At 38.9% G+C, this 20,194-nt stretch overlaps 1 protein-coding gene across 1 annotated transcript in view; it reads left to right on the top strand.

Annotated features, from left to right (window-relative positions):
- BANK1 (B cell scaffold protein with ankyrin repeats 1) overlaps positions 1 to 20,194 on the top strand; it is a 186,472-nt gene that overhangs the window by 87,321 nt on the left and 78,957 nt on the right. Inside the window, 2 exon segments of the mRNA XM_035890347.1 lie at positions 455 to 575; positions 15,887 to 16,083. Coding sequence (XP_035746240.1) covers positions 455 to 575; positions 15,887 to 16,083 — 318 coding nt within the window.

The following is a 20,194-nucleotide window of genomic DNA, read 5'->3' as shown; positions in this document are numbered from 1 at the left end:
TCTTAACGTAAAGATTTTGGGTAACAGGGATCTACTGTAGTCTTCAAACTCATCCTGAATTACTGCAGTAGTAAGACCTTGTATTTATTGGCACCTCGCATCTGTCAGAACAGTTCCTGGTTATTGCACTGCATTGTTGTAGCTAAATCTAGAGTTGATAAACACAAATGTTCCTGTCCTCACACTTCATCCAGAAGTTTTTAGTTATGGCTGAATGTCATAAGTTATAATACCAGTTTTTCTTCAACTGGATCATGTTATGATGAACCTTCTATATTAGAATATCTCTTCTGTAGCTTTCAAAAACTATGCTGCTCTTGATAAGAGTGAGTTTGTAATAATACAGTTTTGAGTAATTTGATTCACCAGCACTCTGAGGATAAACTTAAAAATACATATGCAAGAAATGCACTGTTTTTTTCTTTTTTTGTTTTGTTTTTTTTCTTTTAAACAGGCTTTTAAATTTTCTCCTGTAGAGAAGCTGGACAATGTTCTGACTTTGTTATTGAAAAGCAAAATACCTACTTATGAATTCAGCCCATTCCAAAGTGGAGAAGAGCACCATCAGCAAGCTAGTGAGTCACTTCTTGTATGCATTTATTTTTATTACTGATGCTATGGTTATTACTTAAACATTAATAAGACAGTCTTTAAGTATTAAAAGCTACTAGTGAAACAGAGGAATATACAATAAAGACGACTTAACCAGGAAAAATGTGAAAAAGAATCCTGTAAATTATTACTTTGTGACTCAGTATTATGTATTTATACTTGTCTGGATGTTTGATCAGCTTTGGATTAACTGCAAATTGACAGCTTTACAACTGAGCAAAGTTATGCTTACAGAGAAAACGGGTAATAAGAGACATGAGGAATGCCTGTACGTTATATATTTTTTACTAATTTCTCTTCTGCAATACAATTTAAACTTCTCTTTTGCAAAGCTTGGTGACATAAAAAGAAAATCAGAAAAATTTTTCTATCTGAAGAGAATGGATGGCTTTTTAATTTAGAACAGCACTAAACTTCTCCATTCACTTTAGTACTTATGTGCTTGATAGTTTCCATTACTTCTGGCCAAAAGATATTTTTTTTAATTAAAAAAAAAAAAGCATCCCACTGAATTAAAATAAGATTTGCCTATAAAGTAGGCACACTATATGCACAATTCAGTAGTGTACCAACAGAAGCTACTTTTTAGTACCAAAGGGAAGGTCTTAGTTGAATTCATTAACCACTTATTAAGGATTCAAATTGGTTTGCAATAAACCAGGAGTGTGGTTATTTAGCTTGTATTTTGAAAACATCATTAGGATGTTATTTCAGCTGTGTGTTAGACCTCAGCTTTTCTAAGAAACTTTTGGGGTAAAACAAAAGCCAAGAAAATGTTTCCCTTCTGAAATACTTAAGAAAGATGTGTTTGAGTTGTTGCCTGACTCCTGTTTTCTGTAGCTGGACTACAGTTTTGAAAGAAAATAAGCTTGCTACGATCAAGTGCAACTTAACACTAACTTCTCATAACCAAATATAACAAGTTTTGAAGGTAGCTCTACTGTGATTACTATTACGCTTCCTTTCCTTTTCGGTAAGGTTTATTTGATGATGGAATTCACCCCTCTGTACTAGATAAACATGATTCCATTTGTATTCTAAAAGTGAGCTTAAATGTGAGTCTGGGTTAGTGGAAGCAAACAAGTAAGGTGTTAAGTGAGGCACCTGTCCTTGACGTTTTCCTGCACAAGATTGCAGGGTGGGCGTGTATAGGACACATTAAAGAGTCATTCCCGATGTGCAATGATAGTTCAGATGAACAAAATATTTTCTGCTGCTCTGGCAACTGGTTAGATCTGGGCACATTTTTGAATACTGAGAATAATGCTTACCAACCTGCAGTCCCTCCCCAAAAGGCCTGTGTGGTTCAAGAGCTAGGTGACTGCTTGTGAGCTTAAGCCAAGTAGTGACCTTCTTAAAATGAAGTGGTTTGGCATAAAGGGCAACAAGAAAGTACAAAGTTAGATGCCTAGTTTCTTTGTGAAAGAAAGATGTGGTTGCAGGGCTGGAAGCACTCAGAATGTGGGAGACCTAGGCTCTGATCCCCCTTCTGCCTGAAAGATATGTAAACCCATGTCTTTGACTCCCTATAAAAGCATTAGATATATCAGGTCTAGTACAGGACTAGCATCTCCTTCAGCCATTTTTATAGCATTTTATTCAAAACACCATTTTTTCTTCCAAAGAGAAAATGTCAAAGAATGAAAACTAATCAAGTACTTTTGGGAAGGAAATGAAGCTATCAAATGAAAAGCTCTTTAGCACTGAGATGAGTTATTCTTGTATCCCTGAACAGGCTGATGAATCAGCCCTAATTTCATAATTCCAGGATGTGTTGCTTTTCCCTAGTGGTCAAAATAGGCTAACGTGCCAGAAACCCAGTTCTCTGGTTCCAGGGCAAGCACAGACGCTTTGCATGGTTGAAATAGGGGCATGTCAATAGTCAGAATACAGATACACTCTTAACTTCTCAGTGACTATCTGTATGTGATTCTATGGGATTCCTGCCCGCTTCCAAACTTTGGTCCTAAAGGCTTCAAAGCCTATTGAACTTAATAAAGAGAGCCTCTGATTAGACTTGGTATCAAATGCTTAGTTCACAAACCTTTGAATGTGTAATTTTCCTCCAGAAGCTAGAGGTTTCTGTGCATCTAGGATGTAATGGACTGTACTTAATCTTCTGGCTTTCCAGTCTGGTCTAATAGCTCTAGCTTAATAATAATACCTCTAGTCAAAGGTAGCTGCACTCCTTGGAAGCTAGATGCTTCTAAAGTAAAGATGCACTTCTTTCAACCTAAGCATTAAAAAAAAGTTTAAATCTTTTTAAACCTTATCCTTTGGAGACTGTTTCACGACTCCAGACATCAGCATGACTACAGGAGGTCAATCTTGCAGCATGAGGCATAGATAAGAGAAACCTTTCTTTGTATGGTTTACCTCGATGCTTTAACTTTATAGTTAGCACATCAGGGTACAGCTGATAAATTGCTGTACTTGAGAGTTTTCAATATGAACTCAAAGTGAACAAATAATGAAGAACTCATGATTGATTTTATTGCTTAACTAATGAATTGCATGGTTTAACTTCTCACAAAGCGTACAGTTGTGTGATTAAAAACTTAGGAGTATAAAACTAAATGTAAAATCTGATAGGAAAAATGCACGTGATGTAATCAAAGAAAAATGCACTGTAATGCTTGCCTATATTAACAATGGTTAGATTAAGACATCACCAGCTGAATGTTTGCTTACATAATTTTTAAAGAGCTGCTTCCCTCCCCAGAATGTGTGTTTTAACAATCTTTTAGTATGATGAATGCAATACTTCTGACAGGTCAGTGTCTAGACTGGCAGACGTGCAAAATGTCAACTCTGATACATTGAAAGTAAGATGGTATCTGTTACAAATGTCTGAATAATCCTCTCAGCTAGCACTTCTTTCTTCGCTTCACTCTTCAATGCATAGTTTCAGATTGCCTAATTTAAGGCAGTCTTACAACTGTCTTTATTTTGCATGCAGAATCTCCACCAGAAATGCAGTTTCATCATTCTAGGTGATAAGAACAAAAGTATGTACATGATATTACTGCAGCTCTCACTGTGTGTTTCCTATCATGTATATACATGATCATATTTATAGTATTTTTTTTCTTGCAAACACTGAGGCTGTTTACTTGCCTTTTGGTTTCTGTTTATTCAAATTAAGTTCATAGAATCATAGAATGGTTTGGGTTGGAAGGGACCTTTACAGATCATCTAATCCCCCTGCAATGAGCAGGGACATCTTCAACTAGACCAGGTTGCTCAGAGCCCCATCCAAGCTGGCCTTTAATGTTTCCAGGGATGGGGCATCTACCACCTCGCTGGGCAACCCGTTCCAGTGTTTCACCACCCTCATTTTAAAAAATTTCTTCCTTATCTAGTCTAAATCTGCCCTCTTTTAGTTTAAAACCACTGTCCCTTGTCCTATCGCAACAGGCCCTGCTAAAATGTTTGTCCCCATCTTTCTTATAGGCCCCCTTTAAGTACTGAAAGGCTGCAATAAGGTCTCGCTGGAGCCTTCAGTTCTCCAGGCTGAATAACCCCAACTCTCTCAGCCTTTCTTTATAGGAAAGGTGTTCCATCTCTCTGACCTTTTTTTGGCCCTCCTCTGGACCTGCTCCAACAGGTCCAGGTGTTTCCTTTATTGAGGAAAGTAGCAGTCCTCTCCTGGAGTCCAGAGCTGGATGCAGTGCTCCAGGTGGGATCTCACCAGCACGGAGCAGGGGGCCAGGATCACCGCCCTCGACCTGCTGGCCACACTTCTTTAGATGCAGCCCAGGGTACAGTTGGCCTTCTGGGCTGCGAGTGCATGTTTCTGGCTCATGTCCAGCTTTTAATCCATCAGTACGCCCCCCAAGTCCTTCTCCACAGGGCTGCTCTCAATCCCTTCATCTCCCAGCCTGTATTGATGCCTGGGATTGCCCTGACCCAGGTGCAAGACCTTGCACTTGGCCTGGTTGAACTTCATGAGGTGCACACGGGCCCACTTCTTGAGCTTGTCCAGATCCCTCTGGATGGCATCCCATCCCTCAGGTGTGTCAACTGCACCACTCAGCTTGGCATCATCCACAAACTTCCTAAGGATGTACTTGATGCCACTGTCTATGTAATTGATGAAGATATTAACAGTACTGGTCCCAGTATAGATCCCTGAGGGATATCACTTGTCGCCAATCTCCATCTGGACATTGAGCCATTGGCCACTACCCTGTGGATGTGACCATCCAGCCAATTCCTAATCCACCAAAGAGTCCACCCATCATCAAATCGATATCTCTCCTATTTAGAGAGAAGGATGTTGTGGGAGACTGTGTCAAAGGCCTTACAGAAGTCCAGAGAGACGACATCTGTAGTTCTTCCTGGTTGGAGACTTTGAGCACTTGATGGGAGGCCTTACGTGTAGTTCCTTGTTTAATATGGTCTTTCCTGAATGACTGGTCTGTTATACCCGGTCTATTATATCAATATAACCAGGTCTTATAAACGTGTGTGATTACCTGTCTCTATACTAACATATGTATATGCAAGCATGCCTATAAATAAGATGTGCTTAGGGTAAAATCATCCATTGTTATTTCCCAGGGGTAGGCTCAACTAGGATATTTTCAGTATTCGTATTTCTTTTAAATACTAATAAAAAAAGCAGGTTGTCCTGATAAGCTTACTATGTTACCATACTATCTAACCAAACAACTTTACCTACTTAGGATAGGTGTATTACTGGATATTATGTTTTCTGGTAAGGGAAGTTTTTCAAAAGATGCCATGGATCACAAATGTATTCTGGAAATTTGAGTCTCTTGCCATCTAAGCAAGGCAAATTGTTTCAGCAGCACATCAGACTTTGTGAAGTTCCTTGCAATATGAAAACCTAGGGCTGTAGCCCTGCAAGCACTTCAGCATCTATGTAATATCCTCTCTGTAGGATCTTGTTTGTTGGACTACGTGCAGGAAAGAAGTTACATCTCTGCCTAAATGGAGGCAATGATGATGCTATATCTTTACTTGTTGTTTGACCTCCTCTTAAGTTTGTCAATGTCATTCAAAAGAAATTGATTTATAAAAGGCAGAAATTGGAAATGGTAAAAATAGAAATTTGTGCTGATTTTTTTACAAACCATGGTTTACAATTATAGCCATTGGAATGTATTTTGCCACACATAGGATGAGTTTCAGTTACTTGCTTTTGAAGTATCCCATTGTAATAGTTATTGTAGTAACCAAAAAGTAAATCAGGAGTCTGTACCAGAAAAATATTATTGGAACTGCTGTATGTGTAGAAGCTTGTCAGAAATAAAGTGCACACTTCAGACCTGAACTGTGCCTTTTTTTTTAATTGCTTTTTTGTTGTTGTTGTGTGATGTTTTATGTAGTTCTAAAGAAGATAAAAGCATCTGAACATTGTCAAAATATGTTTAGGGTTATGCATCAATATTACCTGCTAGCAGTATAGAAAAATTAAAATAAAGACCTTTATTCAGCTTACGAAAGGGAAGAATGTTTTAGTAATGAGTGACATTTAAAGAGCTTATTCTGCAGTCTCTGAAGGGGAATACTGGAAGCCCAATCACATGCGAAAGTCAAATGCAGACTGAATAGAAGCCACTGGAAAAATATGGTGTTTAACAACAGCATTAACTGAAAAACAGAGCCAAGGCATGTCTGGGAATTTTAGTGGATTGTCCTCCACCACTTGTGGAAGCATGTAACTAAAGCTGCAGGTATTGTCCTGAATATTGTATGTTCTGTACCAAACTGATTTCAGGGTACCTTGTATGTATATTATTCCTTTAAATTCTGGTAATAGAATCCAGTCAAAACATACTAACAAATCCAAATGCGTATTTCAAAACTCTTCTTGAGCTTGGGAAGCACTGATTCTGGTCTTGAATCCTCAGGTTTGGGAATTCTTGATGCATTGATTCCTGTCAGAGAGGGCAATTTATTCAAGGAAAACCCGTTTCTTTTCCCACTATTAATGAATTTCCCTTTTTTTACAAGTTATCTGTTACTGTTTCTCTGATTCAAACATCAAGGCTTATGAAAAGTTCTGAATTTACTCCTTTTGTAGAAAATACTGCTTTTTGTCAACTAACGCTCCTAGCAACATGACAAGTCCTATCCTGATTTCTGTAATTCTTTCTTTCAAGCCAAAACTTCTATCCCAAAAGAAAAAATCAAGTCTGGGTTTCCAGCTGCTAGTGAAACAATGGGAGAAAAGATAACTGGGGGAGAAGAAACAGGTGGGGCTTTAAGTATGTCTTTGGTTTAACTGATATTGACACCGTAGAAGTAATTTTAAGTGTCTGTTTAAATTGCTAAAAAAAAAGAAAAAGTAATGTCCTGTATCAATAATTTGGGGAAAAAAAAAGAAGGGTATGTTACAAGATCTGTAGAAATATCACTGTAGGCTGTTCTGTTTGCTTACTGCAATTTTATGAAAATTCCCACAGGCTAAGACAGTGCTACAATACAGTATTATTAGATTTTATGCTCTGTTTTATAGCTGAGGTGTTCCAGAATGCTCTGCAGAGAAGAGTAGAGAAGGAATTATGACAGGACAAAACATAGAAAACAGCAGTTCCCTCTTAACCTTGTGTATGTCAGCTAAAATTTTAATTAAAAGCAAGCACTGGCCTCAAAGTTAGTTGAAAGTTGAAGCAGCCACCTAATGCACTTAAAAATATGCCACTTGGGCACTTTCTCTTTAACCTTTCCTTCCTGCTTATGATCACCAGCTAACTAGTTCTTAGTGTAGGTGCCAAACAGCGGCAGCTTTTCCTTATTAAATTCCTCATTAAAGGACTGCTACTGAGTAAAAGCTGCTCACTTCTAGTTACCCTAATAACTACTACTTGTGTTCAGTTCTATATATTTAGTTGAAATGTATCAGTTGTTCCAGTTTCACAGCTGATAAAAGTTCTAGCAATTTTCCCCAATTCAGTGTGACAAACTTGCAAGTTCAAGAATGGTATTTTCTGCCTGAAGCATGTGTGCTTTCAAATAATTACAGCCTCTTCCTACTGTGTATAATACAAAACTTCAGTTAAAGCAGTTAAACACAGTATGGTGGAAATTTCTTTACAGTAGAACATCTAATTTGTCTTGAGCTCCCTGAATTTCGTGAATTGGCAATTAAGTGAACAATTATAATTTAAAAAAAAAGAAACACGAATAGATCTTACAGTGGGTTATTCTTACTTGGTTATTTTGACAGTCATACCCTTAGTTATCATGGACTTTTGCTGTTGAACCCGGAGGAAAGAGATAACTTCACCTTCATCAGGTGACTTGAAAGGGATTTAAACAGTTAGTGGTGCCTCTTTTCAGAATGAGGGCAAAAAGAAAGACCAGTAGGCTTCAATCATCTCTTTTGAGGTCATTAACCTTACTGTATTTATTAATTATATATGTGTTTAGGGGAGGAATTTCCGAGAGGTCAAGTCCAACAACATCTTTTTGCCCTCGCTGCATGAGTGGCAAAGCCATTAGCTTATACAGGGCAGAGAATGACTACTGGTGCCACAGCTGCATACAGAAATGGGCATTGAAGTATTTACTGAGGTTGCTGAAGGAACAGCAGCTATCTCATCTGTTGGTATAGCATTTACCAAGACAGCGATTGTACAAGGGTGACCTCAAGTAGTTCAATAGTTCAGAGTTTTCTATCAGCAAGACTTGGAAAGTTTTGCCATTGAAAATTGTATTCTACTTTGTGTAAGTGCAGGGGGCTGCCAGTTGCGTTGCCTGAAAAGGCTTTGCAAATTGGAGTGTTAAAAGCTGTCTTAAGTTGGTGGAGCTCAGTATGGTCATCTCGTGGTCCTCACAATAACTTTTTGCCTTGTGTTACAACTTGATGGGACCAGGCTTCTGTTTCATGGGCAGAAGAAATTAAACCTGTCCATTTGAACCACTCAATAAAGCCCTTGCATGCATCTGCTCTAATGAGCAACCAATCCTGCGCAACACTGAAACAAGGTGTGGAGGTCCTCCCTTTCTGAGAGTAAGGCTAGTGGTGCTGTAGCAACTGTAGATGACATGAGGTTAGTGCCTGTGGATTGAGGGTTTGCTTATTTTCTATATTATCAGTATACCACCATGTATTAATACCTGGAGAAGATGTAGTTATGTAGTTAGTAGGTGGAGGAGAAAGGTGACAAGTCAGGGTCCTCTTAATCCCAGCTGATGATCTACATACCTGAAGGAAAAGCAGTGCACATCTGTCTCTCTTGAACCTGAAGAAACTCTTACTGGTCCAAAAGTGTTGCGATAATTAAATGAAATTGAATCTCAAACCAATAGACAAAGCCACATACCTGCTTTCCCCACAAGTTTCTGGTGTTTGGGTGGCTCCCTCCCTCCACACCATGTGGTATATATGAACTGTCTATGGGACTAACATGTCTGAAACTGTTCATGGCTGACTGGAATTCAGAAACAGCAGTTGTGGCTGTAAACTTTAGCATCCTACATTGTTCATTGCTGAATCTCTAACTCTGCAGCAGTAACTGGATCAATCTCATGCCTACCATTAATTCCTCGAGGGGAAGGGAAAAGAAGTCTGAACAGAGCTTTCTCTGCTTCTAATCCCAACCTTGTTAGTACCCAGCCTAGGCTGGAGATGGAACATTATTATGCCCAAAAGCAAGTAGCTGAAGTCCAGAGTAAGGTACTGGGAATAGCATGATGCTGTCGTTCAGCACTGTTTGGATTCCTTAAATGAAGAGTCTCCCCAGGGGGTCTCTTGAGTTAGAAGCATGTATTTCTTGTCAACAGAGGAGTATTCAGTTGTTCGTTTGGGACACCTGGCTGAAGAGAGCATGATGGTGAGTTTTGTTAGCCAGGATCACCAGCTTAGGGTGGTAGGACAAGGAGTCAGCTGTTTTCAGACAGCTCTTCACTCTTAATGCACCTGTACAATAGGAAGCCCCAGAAGCCATGTGTGTGCTTATCTGATGTGCGTTTTTTTTTCTAGAAGGTGTCCGTGTAACCACCCAACTGTCTGAGGCCTCCATAGTTCCGATTTCTTTGCACAAGAAAATAGGTCTTTGGGTTCTGCTCAATTTGAGCAGGTTATAAGCCCCAAGACGTTCAGTAATGTCTGAAGGGAAGGACTTGAAACTTTTGAATATGGCTCTATATTGTGGTTTATGATTGTGTCCACTAGCTAACAGTGATAATAAGTATTATGTTGCATGGCCTGGCAAAAATCCAGTGTTTTGACAATATTGTATTTTGCTAAATCTTTTCTGGGAAGAAGGGTGCATTCATACAGTTATATTACTAAAAAAGAACTGTGTTTAATTTCATGGAAGGCTTATGGCTAAAAAAATATGGTCATAGAAAGTGCAAACTACGTATTTAGCAATACAAAATATTTCAGGCAGCCAGTTTTACTCAGTATTACTTGTAATAACAGTGTACTGATAATGGTATAAATGTGGCCATGTTTTTTCCCCAAGCATTCAATTCCTGTTAAAATTATCATTATGCCATCATTTGTTGTATTGTTAAAAGACTTTCAGTTCCAGGGTCAGTTATTCATTTATTTATAGATAATAAAACCATATTTATTATAGAAATGGATTTCATCATAGCATTTAAATTTATCTGTAACAGATGTTGCAGAGAGAGTTCTTGAATGAAATTAGGGGATAGGTTACAGTAATTTTGTAATCCTGATGCAATTTATGTTATTTGTCCTTCTCTGGACTTGGGCTCTTTTGGTGGCACTTGTCTGTTGCACGTATTTTAAGGATGGGCTGGAAATTCATACTGTGGAAGTAATTTGAATTACTCTGTGAATTACCTTTCCCTTTTCTGCTCATTTTTGAAGCAGATGCTGTGAAAAGATAGAAAAGCTGAAATTATTTATAATGACTGTTAGTAGATTTATGTCTCAAGCAAGATTTGTATCCTGGAATTAACACCTCAATAATTAAGTTCAGTCTTTAGATTTAACACATTCCCAAGAAAACAATGTAATCCTTGTAGCTTCTTTGTTCAGAGATGTAATAGTGATGCCAGCATTCAGAAGCTTTAAAATTAACAGGTTTGGAAATTACCTTTCAGTCTAAGATCTTATTGGATCTTGTACAAAAAGGAAATCCATCTGCTATTGAATAAAACCAGTCCTGCTGCTGTCTGCATGTACATATGGAATTTTGTTGCATTGTTGCACAAAGCTGCTGACTGAGAAGTTGATATGTGGCGATAGCGTTATCCTCAATGGCTCCTTCAGCTATAGTCGTAACCAGAACCAATGTTTTTGAGGCTGTATGATTTTATAACAAAGCTCATATAGCCCAAATAGTTGTGAAGGGGTACAGGTCAGATTTATCTGAATACTTGTTCTCAAAATAAGAAACAAATGAAACTATTTCTATCTCCTGTTCTGGGTGAAAATGCTTTAATATTGTTTATGTGGTGTTAAAAAAGTTTGTTTCACTTACGTCTTTTGCGAGTATTGTGTAAAAGGTCTCGCTACCAGTCCTGCTCTTAAAGATGTCATGCCTAAAGACTGCCTTTTTTTCTGCTTACTGCAAGGAGTAATAAAAAAAAAAAAAGTTTGGTTTAGGAAATTGATTTATTGATTTTTACCATCCTTCATGGCTGGCTGAGGTATTTAATTTGTTAATGATGTAGTCTCCTGTAATGTTCAAAGTATGTAAGTGTAGCAGTCCTGCTTGAATATCAAACCTAGCTAGGGAGGAGCTCAGTGGTGACCAGAAAAAAACAGCTCAAATGTGAAGGAGCTGAAAGGATTTTGGAGTTGGTTCTGGGATACCTCTGTTTTGTGTTACTTTGAAAACTCAGATATAAGCCTAGAACAGGCTTATAAATGCCACTGACTCTTTTTCTCTTTATGTTGATGAAGAAGTCATAACATCCAGTCCATTGGTAATAGAGACTTGATTCCCATTTGTAACCAGTTGTTTCAGGTTTCATTAGTATGAGTAGAAATTCTTCTAGAGCATGTTATTAATACTTTCTTAAGGCTCTTTTTACTGACTATATTTGACCTTCTGGAGTCTGCTAACAGGATGAAGGCTATTGATTAGAGTTCATGCGATTAGCTGCTCTTTAAAATTACTGCTCAACACCTATTTCATTGCTGGACATCTCAAAAAGAAAAAAAAAGACAGAAGCATTAAGAAAAGCAATTTGACAAGGATTTGTGGATGTTTTTTTAAATATTAGCTTGGGCTTTTTTAAGAGAATCCTGTGTAATGTGTAAAAGTGCACTTAGCTTTGCAGTCATCCCAGCCTTAAAATTACTTGCATACATTTTTACTGCTCATGTGACAGCTCCTTAAGTTGGTGTATGTTTGCCTTGGTTGGGGGTGTGTGTGTTTGTTTTTCCCTGCAGTTAGCAAAGCATAGGCAAAAATATGAAGTCAAATGGCTATACTGTGGCATAACATTTATCGTTCCTCTAATTACAGAATTAAGTCCAGTTTGTGGAATTCCAGTTAAAATGCATAATATGCAGTAAAGAAGTTGTGTGGCACCTACTTCTCTCAAAAACCTTAGCTGCTATACAGTTTTAAGATTGCCTATTGTAACTCAAAGGATTTTAAAGTGTACTGCAAAAATGAAGGATTATAAGCTAAAACACATACCCTTGTTGATAGAAACTCAGCCTGCCAAGGCTTCTAAAATAAGTGACTTGATTTACACAGGTGCTGTGTATTTACAGTTTCTTCGTTGAATTTTTGGTTGCTTGGTGGAAATAAAAGTCAGGCAACACTCAATTTGTTTAAAAATTAATTTAGCATTGTTAATCTGACTTTTGACTAAAATGTAGCCCACTCAAATACCTTGCATCAAAATAACATTGGAGTGGGGTAGTGGTGGAATATTCTTTGTCTAAAATGCAGAGAACTGTCCTAACAGTTTTTCTGGTCGATCAGTACTTAGCTATGCCTGTCCAAGAATTGTTGTTCTTCCTTGAATCCTTATATCTAATGGTGGGGTGGGCTTTTACTCTCTCCCATATTAACATTCTGCAGCAGCAAAAAGAGGGGGGAAGAAAAGGTACACAAATTTACCACTGCTGTTTTTTTTAGAAGAATGTAAAAATGAGAAAATTTGTTAAAGACTGATAGACTGGCAGCTAAGAGAATTCCAGGAGTCATAACTACTATTAAGTCTTTCTTCCAGCACATGAAGGGCTGAAAATGTGCTGGCTAGCCTGTAGGACAACTGATGACTGGGGTGTAAAAAGAGAACTCAAGAAAGCTAGAAGAAACTGTCTTGATTCCCAAGCTGTAGTCCTCATTGGGAGACATGTAGAGACTGTCTAGAGTTGAAGGAATCATGAAGTTATAGCAAAAATGGGCAGATTGAGCACAAAGAAATTATCGGGACTAACTGGTATTCATTAAAGACCCCTGAGGAAATTTAAAATTAAAATAGCTGGATTTCTAACAGTAATGTGCAATTTTTCAGTTCTGTAATACTAGAAGGTGTAACTGTGATGCCAAAACCCAATTTCTCTGGAGACCTTGAGAACCAGAAGCAGGTTAATGTGTTGTCACTACCAGAAAAATGAATAGAAATTGTAATAAAATAAGTTTTCTGTAATGTGAATTCTTGCTTTATAGATTTCTTGTAGTATTTTTGTACGAGTCAGCAAACCCAGTCAAGTCAATAATTGATTGGGCATGGATGAATAACTGGCCGAAACCAGGAGGCAGACAGTTGGAAAAAACTTACGCTAGTGGCACAAAGTATTCAGGGTAGTAAGGAGGAGGGCTAATTAGGAAAAAAAAAAAAATGGGTGAAAGGCCTTGTGAAATTTAGTAATTATGCAGCGAAATGTCACATAATATTCATTGTAGGTAAAACCAAAGTGATGCAAATTGAAAATGCAGTCCTCTGTTGTCATACAAAATGAGAGGCTTTGAGCAGGCTATAAGCACTGAGGAATAACACCATTGTGCTGATTTTGTCTGGGATAGAGTTATTTTTCTTCACAGTAGCTGGTATGGGTCTATGTTTTGGGGTTGCGCTGGAAACAGTGCTGGTAACAGGAATGTTTTTGTTACTGCTGAGTACAGAGTCCTGGCAAAGCTGCTGCTCACCCTACCCCACCAGTGAGTGGGCTGGGGGAGCACAAGAAGCAGGGAGGGAGCACAGCTGAGACAGCTGATCCTGACTGACTAAAGGGATATTCCATACCATATGATGTCAGGCTCAGCTGGGGGAAGAAGAAGGAAGGGGGGGAAGTTTGGAGTGATAGTGTTTGTCTTCCCAAGTCACCATTACACGTGATGGAGCCCTGCTTTCCTGGAGATGGCTGAGCACGAATGAATTCCTTGTTCTGCCAAGAGGGACCTGGGAGTCCTGGTGGACGACAAGCTGACCATGAGCCAGTGGTGTGCCCTTGTTGCCAAGAAGGCCAATGGTATCCTGGGGTGCATTAAGAGGATCGAGGGAGGTTCTCCTCCCCCTCTACTCTGCCCTGGTGAGACCCCACCTGGAGTACTGTGTCCAGTTCTGGGCTCCTCGGTTCAAGAAAGATGAGGAGCTCCTAGAGATAGTCCAGAGGAGAGCAACTAGGATGATAAAGGGACTGGAGCATCTCCCCTACGAGGAAAGGCTGAGGGAACTGGGCTTGTTCAGCCTGAAGAAGAGAAGACTGAGAGGGGATCTCATCAACACATACAAATATCTTAAGGGTGGAGGTCATGAGGATGGGTGTCCAGCGAGAGGACAAGGGGCAATGGGCACAAACTAAAGCGTAAGAGGTTTCAGTTGAATATGCGGAATAACTTCTTTACTCTGAAGGTGACGGAGCACTGGAACAGGCTGCCCAGGGGGGGTTGTGGAGTCTCCTTCTCTGGAGATATTCAGAACCCACCTGGATGATGTCCTGTGCAACCTGCTCTAGGTGAACCTGCTTTAGCAGGAGGGTTGGACTAGATTATCTCCTGAGATCCCTTCCAACCCTTGCCATTCTGTGATTCTGTAGTTTTACTTTGCTTGCATGTGTGGCTTTTGCTTTACCTATTAAACTGTCTTTATCTCAACCCATGAGTTTTCTTATTTTCACTCTTCTGATTCTCTCCCCCCTCCCACTGGAGGGAATGAGCAAGTGGCTGTGTGGTACAGTTGCTGACTGTGGTTAAACCACGACAACCATGCTGTTCCATGATAACATCAACTTGTTGCTAGGCAGCAGATCAGAAAGCAAATGAAATACTAGGCATTATTAGAAAAGGAATAGAGAACAAAACAGGACATAATTATGACAACACATAAATTACATGGTTCACCCACAAGTTGAATATCATGCATCTCTTCTCCTATCACATTAAAATAGTTACGTTAAAGCTGAAAAAGCTTCAGAAAAGAGCAGTGGGATTATGGAGTTGATTCTCTGTAAGGGACAATTACATAGACTGGAGCTCTTCAAGAAATTCTGGGAATGAGTAAATCACTAGGAGTGTGGAGAGGGCAGACAGGGATGGAAATACGATGAGTTGTGGACTATCGGTTGAACCTAGCAGGAGCTAGAGGAAGCAGTTCTTCACTCAGTGGGTAGTAAAGACTGCCAAATGACCCTCAGGGTATAAGAAATTGATGGTGCCTGAGGCAGGCTGGATGCATGCTTGGAAAAGAGTGACTAGAAAGTACAGTATGAAGGCAGAGGGAAGTATGATCTCTTTTTGTTGTTGTTGTATGTAACTTATGGCCACTCTTAGAATACAGGACTGAAATGATAAACTGACTTCGATTTAGCTTTGTCCCAGTTCTCCATGGTGACAAATAAAGTCTGTGATAGAAATTAATATCATACTATTTCAGAGAAATCCTAAAAACAGTTATCTGTTACATTCATCTTTAAATTCTCTGATTTTTCATTGCAGGGATTAGCAAATATTTGCAAGTCTCTGATAGTCCTGTGAATTTTCAGAGATGTCTTTTAATATGAAAACATAGCACCATAAACCTATAAAAATGTCCCATTCAAATGTCTCAAAAATATTCCTAAAGCATTAAATAATATACACCTTCTCAATAGAACTAAAGTGCTTTAAAATCCCTCTGTCAGAAAAAAAAAAAAAAGAGATTTCTTCGTTATGCTAAATGCTCCTTTATTAAAGTATGTATGTGAATTGTATAACTGCTAGTTGGAGGAATTGTTCTTTGGATGCCAGTTCTGTATTGGCAGTTTGGTAACTGTGGTTCTGTAGTGCTAATATTCAGAAGACTTTTGTAAAAGGTGGTGGAAGATGTTCTATAAAAGCAAAACTGTTCTTTATAAAAACTTTGTTTCCATATGCAGATAGCCATTTGGAAGAATTTCCTACTCTCCTTCACTGTGCAGCCAGATTTGGATTACAGAACCTTGCAACATTTCTACTCAATTGTCCTGAGGCCACACAGGCTTGCAAAATAACCAACAAATATGGAGATGATCCAGCAAGTATCGCTGAGAAGCATGGGCACAGGGAACTAAGAAAATTAATCAAAGACTTGTCAGTAAGTCCATATGCTTTTTCATATGTCATCTATAACCAGGGGGCTATGATGTTTTACTACTGAGATCCCATAGTATCTCCTCTTGTAAAGCCTAATATGTTGTTGTCCTTCTGTCTGAAAATATTATTATACTCCTGTCTCAGAAAGGGGTCAAAATGGGGTACAGCCACTTTATTTGTGCACTGTCATAATGGAGATCAGAGTTTTTTTGTGCTGCTTGAATTTTAGGCATGTATTGGAAGGAGAAAAGTGAAACAGAAGTAGCAACATGTGGCCTAGCTAGATTGATGCTTTCAGCACCCAAACAATGGTTGTATTGCAGGTAGTCTAGCCCAACTGTCTACAGTAGGAGACAAAGACTTCTTTAAAAGTCACTTTAAAAGTGACTCTTAGCTCTCTTAGCATTGCCACGCTTCAGCATTCAACAGAGTGGTTGCCCTGCCTTGGCTGTCCCCTGTGAAGGAAAGCTAAATTTTACCAGCCTTTGTTCGATGGAATAAATCTTCCTTCAGATGGGTATGCAGGAGGGGTTTGGGGCAATAGTTGCCTTTCCACATGAAAGATAATAATAGAATAAAGGTCTGTGCATAGTTCTAGCATGCAAACTATTGCCAATAAAATCTAACAGAATTGGCAGTATAAAAAGCAATATACTGTAGTAACATTTGAGAGCTTTAACCTATTTTAAGTCTTTATTGTGTGAACTGTAATATGAGCAGAGATTCTTGCCCCAGAGGTTTTAAAGCCTAGAGAACAAGTTAGGTAAATCATATATCGAAAGAAAAACAGGATATGAATGTTGGTATAAGCCAGCCTCTGTTAACCAATCATCTTGATATAACCATGGATAGAAATAAGACCAAAGGTGGCATCTGAAGAAATAAAAGATAATAGCTGTGTAGGGGAGAATGTTTTGCATGACTAAGGAGGAAAATGCAAGAAACCTAATCGTAGTTTAATGTAGAAAGAGATATCATGAAGAATGGAAACACTGGCTGACTGAGGTTAGTTATTAAAGTTCTAGAGCAAGGACATAGGGGTTAGTCAAGTTTTTTCTTTGATACAGTTGGCATCTAATGTAAAGGCAAAGGAGAGGCACTGGGAAAACTGAAGACAAGTTTACTGTTATCGGTGATGAACCATGGAGATGGCTTCAGCAGTGTTTTATGAGTGGATTTTTTTTTTTTTTTCAATGAATTCAAGGGGAAGAAAATTGCAGACCCTAGAGCCTGAAAGTAAGGCATTTTGAAAGTGGTCAAGATGTTGAATGAGAATATGCTATTTAACCCTTTGTTGTTGGACAGCTATTGATACAGGCTCTGAAAACACTGAGGGTGGGAGAATATCTGCAAAGCAGGTATTTCTCCTTTTCTAATACTGTTAAAGAAAGCTCATACCTAATTAAGGATGTGATCTCATGTCTTTTCTGAACTGATGGAGTATATCCTTGTATTTCCTAGACAATGAATCTGATCAGATCTCAAAAACACTGCAGAGCTTTTTCCATTGATGGAGTGCAAAGGGGTGTTGTGCTACAGAGGTGATGCTTTTACCTTAGTTTTTGACACTGTAGTTTAGATCAAATTTAACAGAAGAAAATGTGATACTCCTTACCATCCAGCATAAAGCTGCCCACAAAAGCAGGCTGTCTTCCTGGGTCAACACATTAGTAATTTCACTTTTAACAATTTCTAATTGCTGTAGTTGTCTCACAGTCACCCTTGCACTGGCCAGAGAGCTTCTGCCAGTAGCAGTCTTATGAGGTCAGGCCACTCAGCTCTTGGAGTTTATCAATTTGCCTTGAAGAGAATGGAACTGTGTTCACCAACATCCCTACCTGTGAATCTGGCTAGATGCCATTCTTGTATGGTCAGGTACCCCCAGTACATGCTGTGTGTAAAGGATTGGTAAGACTAGGCAGAATGTGAATAAGGAGATATTTAACTCCTAGTGAGATACCTAGGTTTCTTTTCTAAGATGGTCATATGAGTCAAAGAGTTGAGCATGGAAACATAGTTTCCATGGTTAATTTATCATTTTTATTTATCACAGTTAATTCTGTAGGATTTTTTTTTTACACTATTGTTGTAGAAACTCACCCCCCTGAGCTTCAGATGTGTCTTTGTTGTGCACCCCACATGTGGTTGGAGGCTTCAGAAAATGGGTCATTTTCTTTTTATCCTTGGAAATGCATTCATATCCAACCTCATGCTGTAGTTTGGGGCTTCTGTAAGAGGAGGCATAAGCACGCATGGTACAGGCAGACCACAACAGATATGCACTGAGAGGGTATGCCGCACTTCTGTAGTCTTCTTGTGTTTTGGCAGACTTCATCAGTGATGGAAGGCAGTGTTTGTGAGGTTGATATATTTCACTCTAAAAAGCATGCAAAGTATGTGCATACCTCTGATTAGCTTTTCTTTTTTAGTAGGATTATTAACTGTCCTAATAAAGCCTCAGTATAAAACTATCAATCTAAACCATGGATTTATAATGATAACTGACTTTATACAATATAATTTTTCATTAAAACAGTTCCTTCCTGGTACGTATCTGCTATTGTTTGCATGTACACAGTTACCAATGGTTATTCTCTGTTCATCATGACTTCTCTTCTAAGTGTGAATACTTTATACCAGCACTGAAGTAAAAACAACTCTGTCACCATCATAAGCAGCTGTAGTCTGGTTAGGACGTGCAGTTGTACTACCCATTTTCAGTTGATTCAAATGGCGTGGCTTACTAATCCGACACAAGTGAAAATTGGAGCATACTTCATGTCTGCCAAATGTGTAATATGGTATTTTAGAAACGTTAGCTCCAACCACTGGAAGAAAAATGGCTTATTTGTGTCCCCTGTAATAGTGCACTTAAGAACAAAAACACTTACTGTACTTCTGTAATTGATGGGAATGTGGAAAAGAAATATTTGCATGGCTCTAGGCCAAGCAGAATTTAGTTTAACCATGTTCCAGGAACTTCCCGTTAAGCTGAAGTATTGAAATTGCTCATTATTACAATAGAAGTACTTTTGTACTTGGCATACCTCTCACTGTTTTAAAATTGTTACCTGTGTTTTGCCATTCCTTTAAGGAATAGCCCCAAAATATACACAGTAATTCATCACTTCTATCTTAAAGAGCAATAGGGTTCCAGAGAAATGAGTGTATTAAAACATACATTCAATTCGTCCAAAGTCCTATAAAGTGTCTTTCATTCGCCTTTGTGCTGGGGAATCCTGGGGGGAGTAAGAATTCCCTGAGATGGGTGAGAGAGAGAGAGCAGCAAAAGAAGTGGCAACACCACAGCTACTATTTCTACGCTCAAGCCCAGGGTTTTGCTATGCAGCCCTCAGTGGTGGCTGCTGAGCAGATCTGTGCTCAGGGCTTTTTAGTGATGCAGCTTTGCTGGTAATGCCCTTCAGCCCCCATGTCCAGCAGGCTTACTGGAAAGGTTCTCAGGGCTCTCTGTTGGCAAAAGTGAGCTGTAGGAGTTAGTTAACTTGCATGCTGGGCCATGTGTATGGCACAAGTTCCCTGTCCTTTTTTAAAGGGAAAACCTCTTTTCTGGATCTGGACACCAACAGTGTTGATGTGGGGAATGTTACAGCCACAGAAGGAGATTTGGAGTGCCTGGTGGGCATGCTGGGAGCTGGTCTCCTGATTTGTGTCAAAACAAAGCACAAGGGAAGGATCACATATCAAGTGCCATGCTTCTGCTGATATAGCAGAGATTTTCCTCTTTTAGTACCAGTACATCACACTCTTTAAGAACCTGTATAAATGTGTGTTCCTGCAAGTGGTAGTGTCTGCCTTCTCTGTCAGAATCCTGCATTTCGCTCCTTGGAAATGTCGTCTTTGTGCTGAGGGAACACCACAAGACTTCATCCATTTGTGTTAAAGGTACTAAACTGATGGAGCTGTCCTTAAAAGAGTCTTCAGTGGGGATTATGATAAAGCTCGGTTTCAAATGTGCCAACAGTTTATTAAGCAAATTGTATTTTTCTTGCATTTTAGCACAAAGCCATCTAAATTGGACATGCATTTCCAATTTCTACATATTTCATTATAGTTTAGATTAAGTAATTCCCTCTTCTATAGCATAAAAGAGG

Source organism: Egretta garzetta, unplaced genomic scaffold (genome assembly GCF_000687185.1).
Source record: "Egretta garzetta isolate BGI_Z169 unplaced genomic scaffold, ASM68718v1 scaffold72, whole genome shotgun sequence".
NCBI lineage: Eukaryota > Metazoa > Chordata > Aves > Pelecaniformes > Ardeidae > Egretta > Egretta garzetta.
This window is presented reverse-complemented; position numbering and strand designations above follow the sequence as displayed.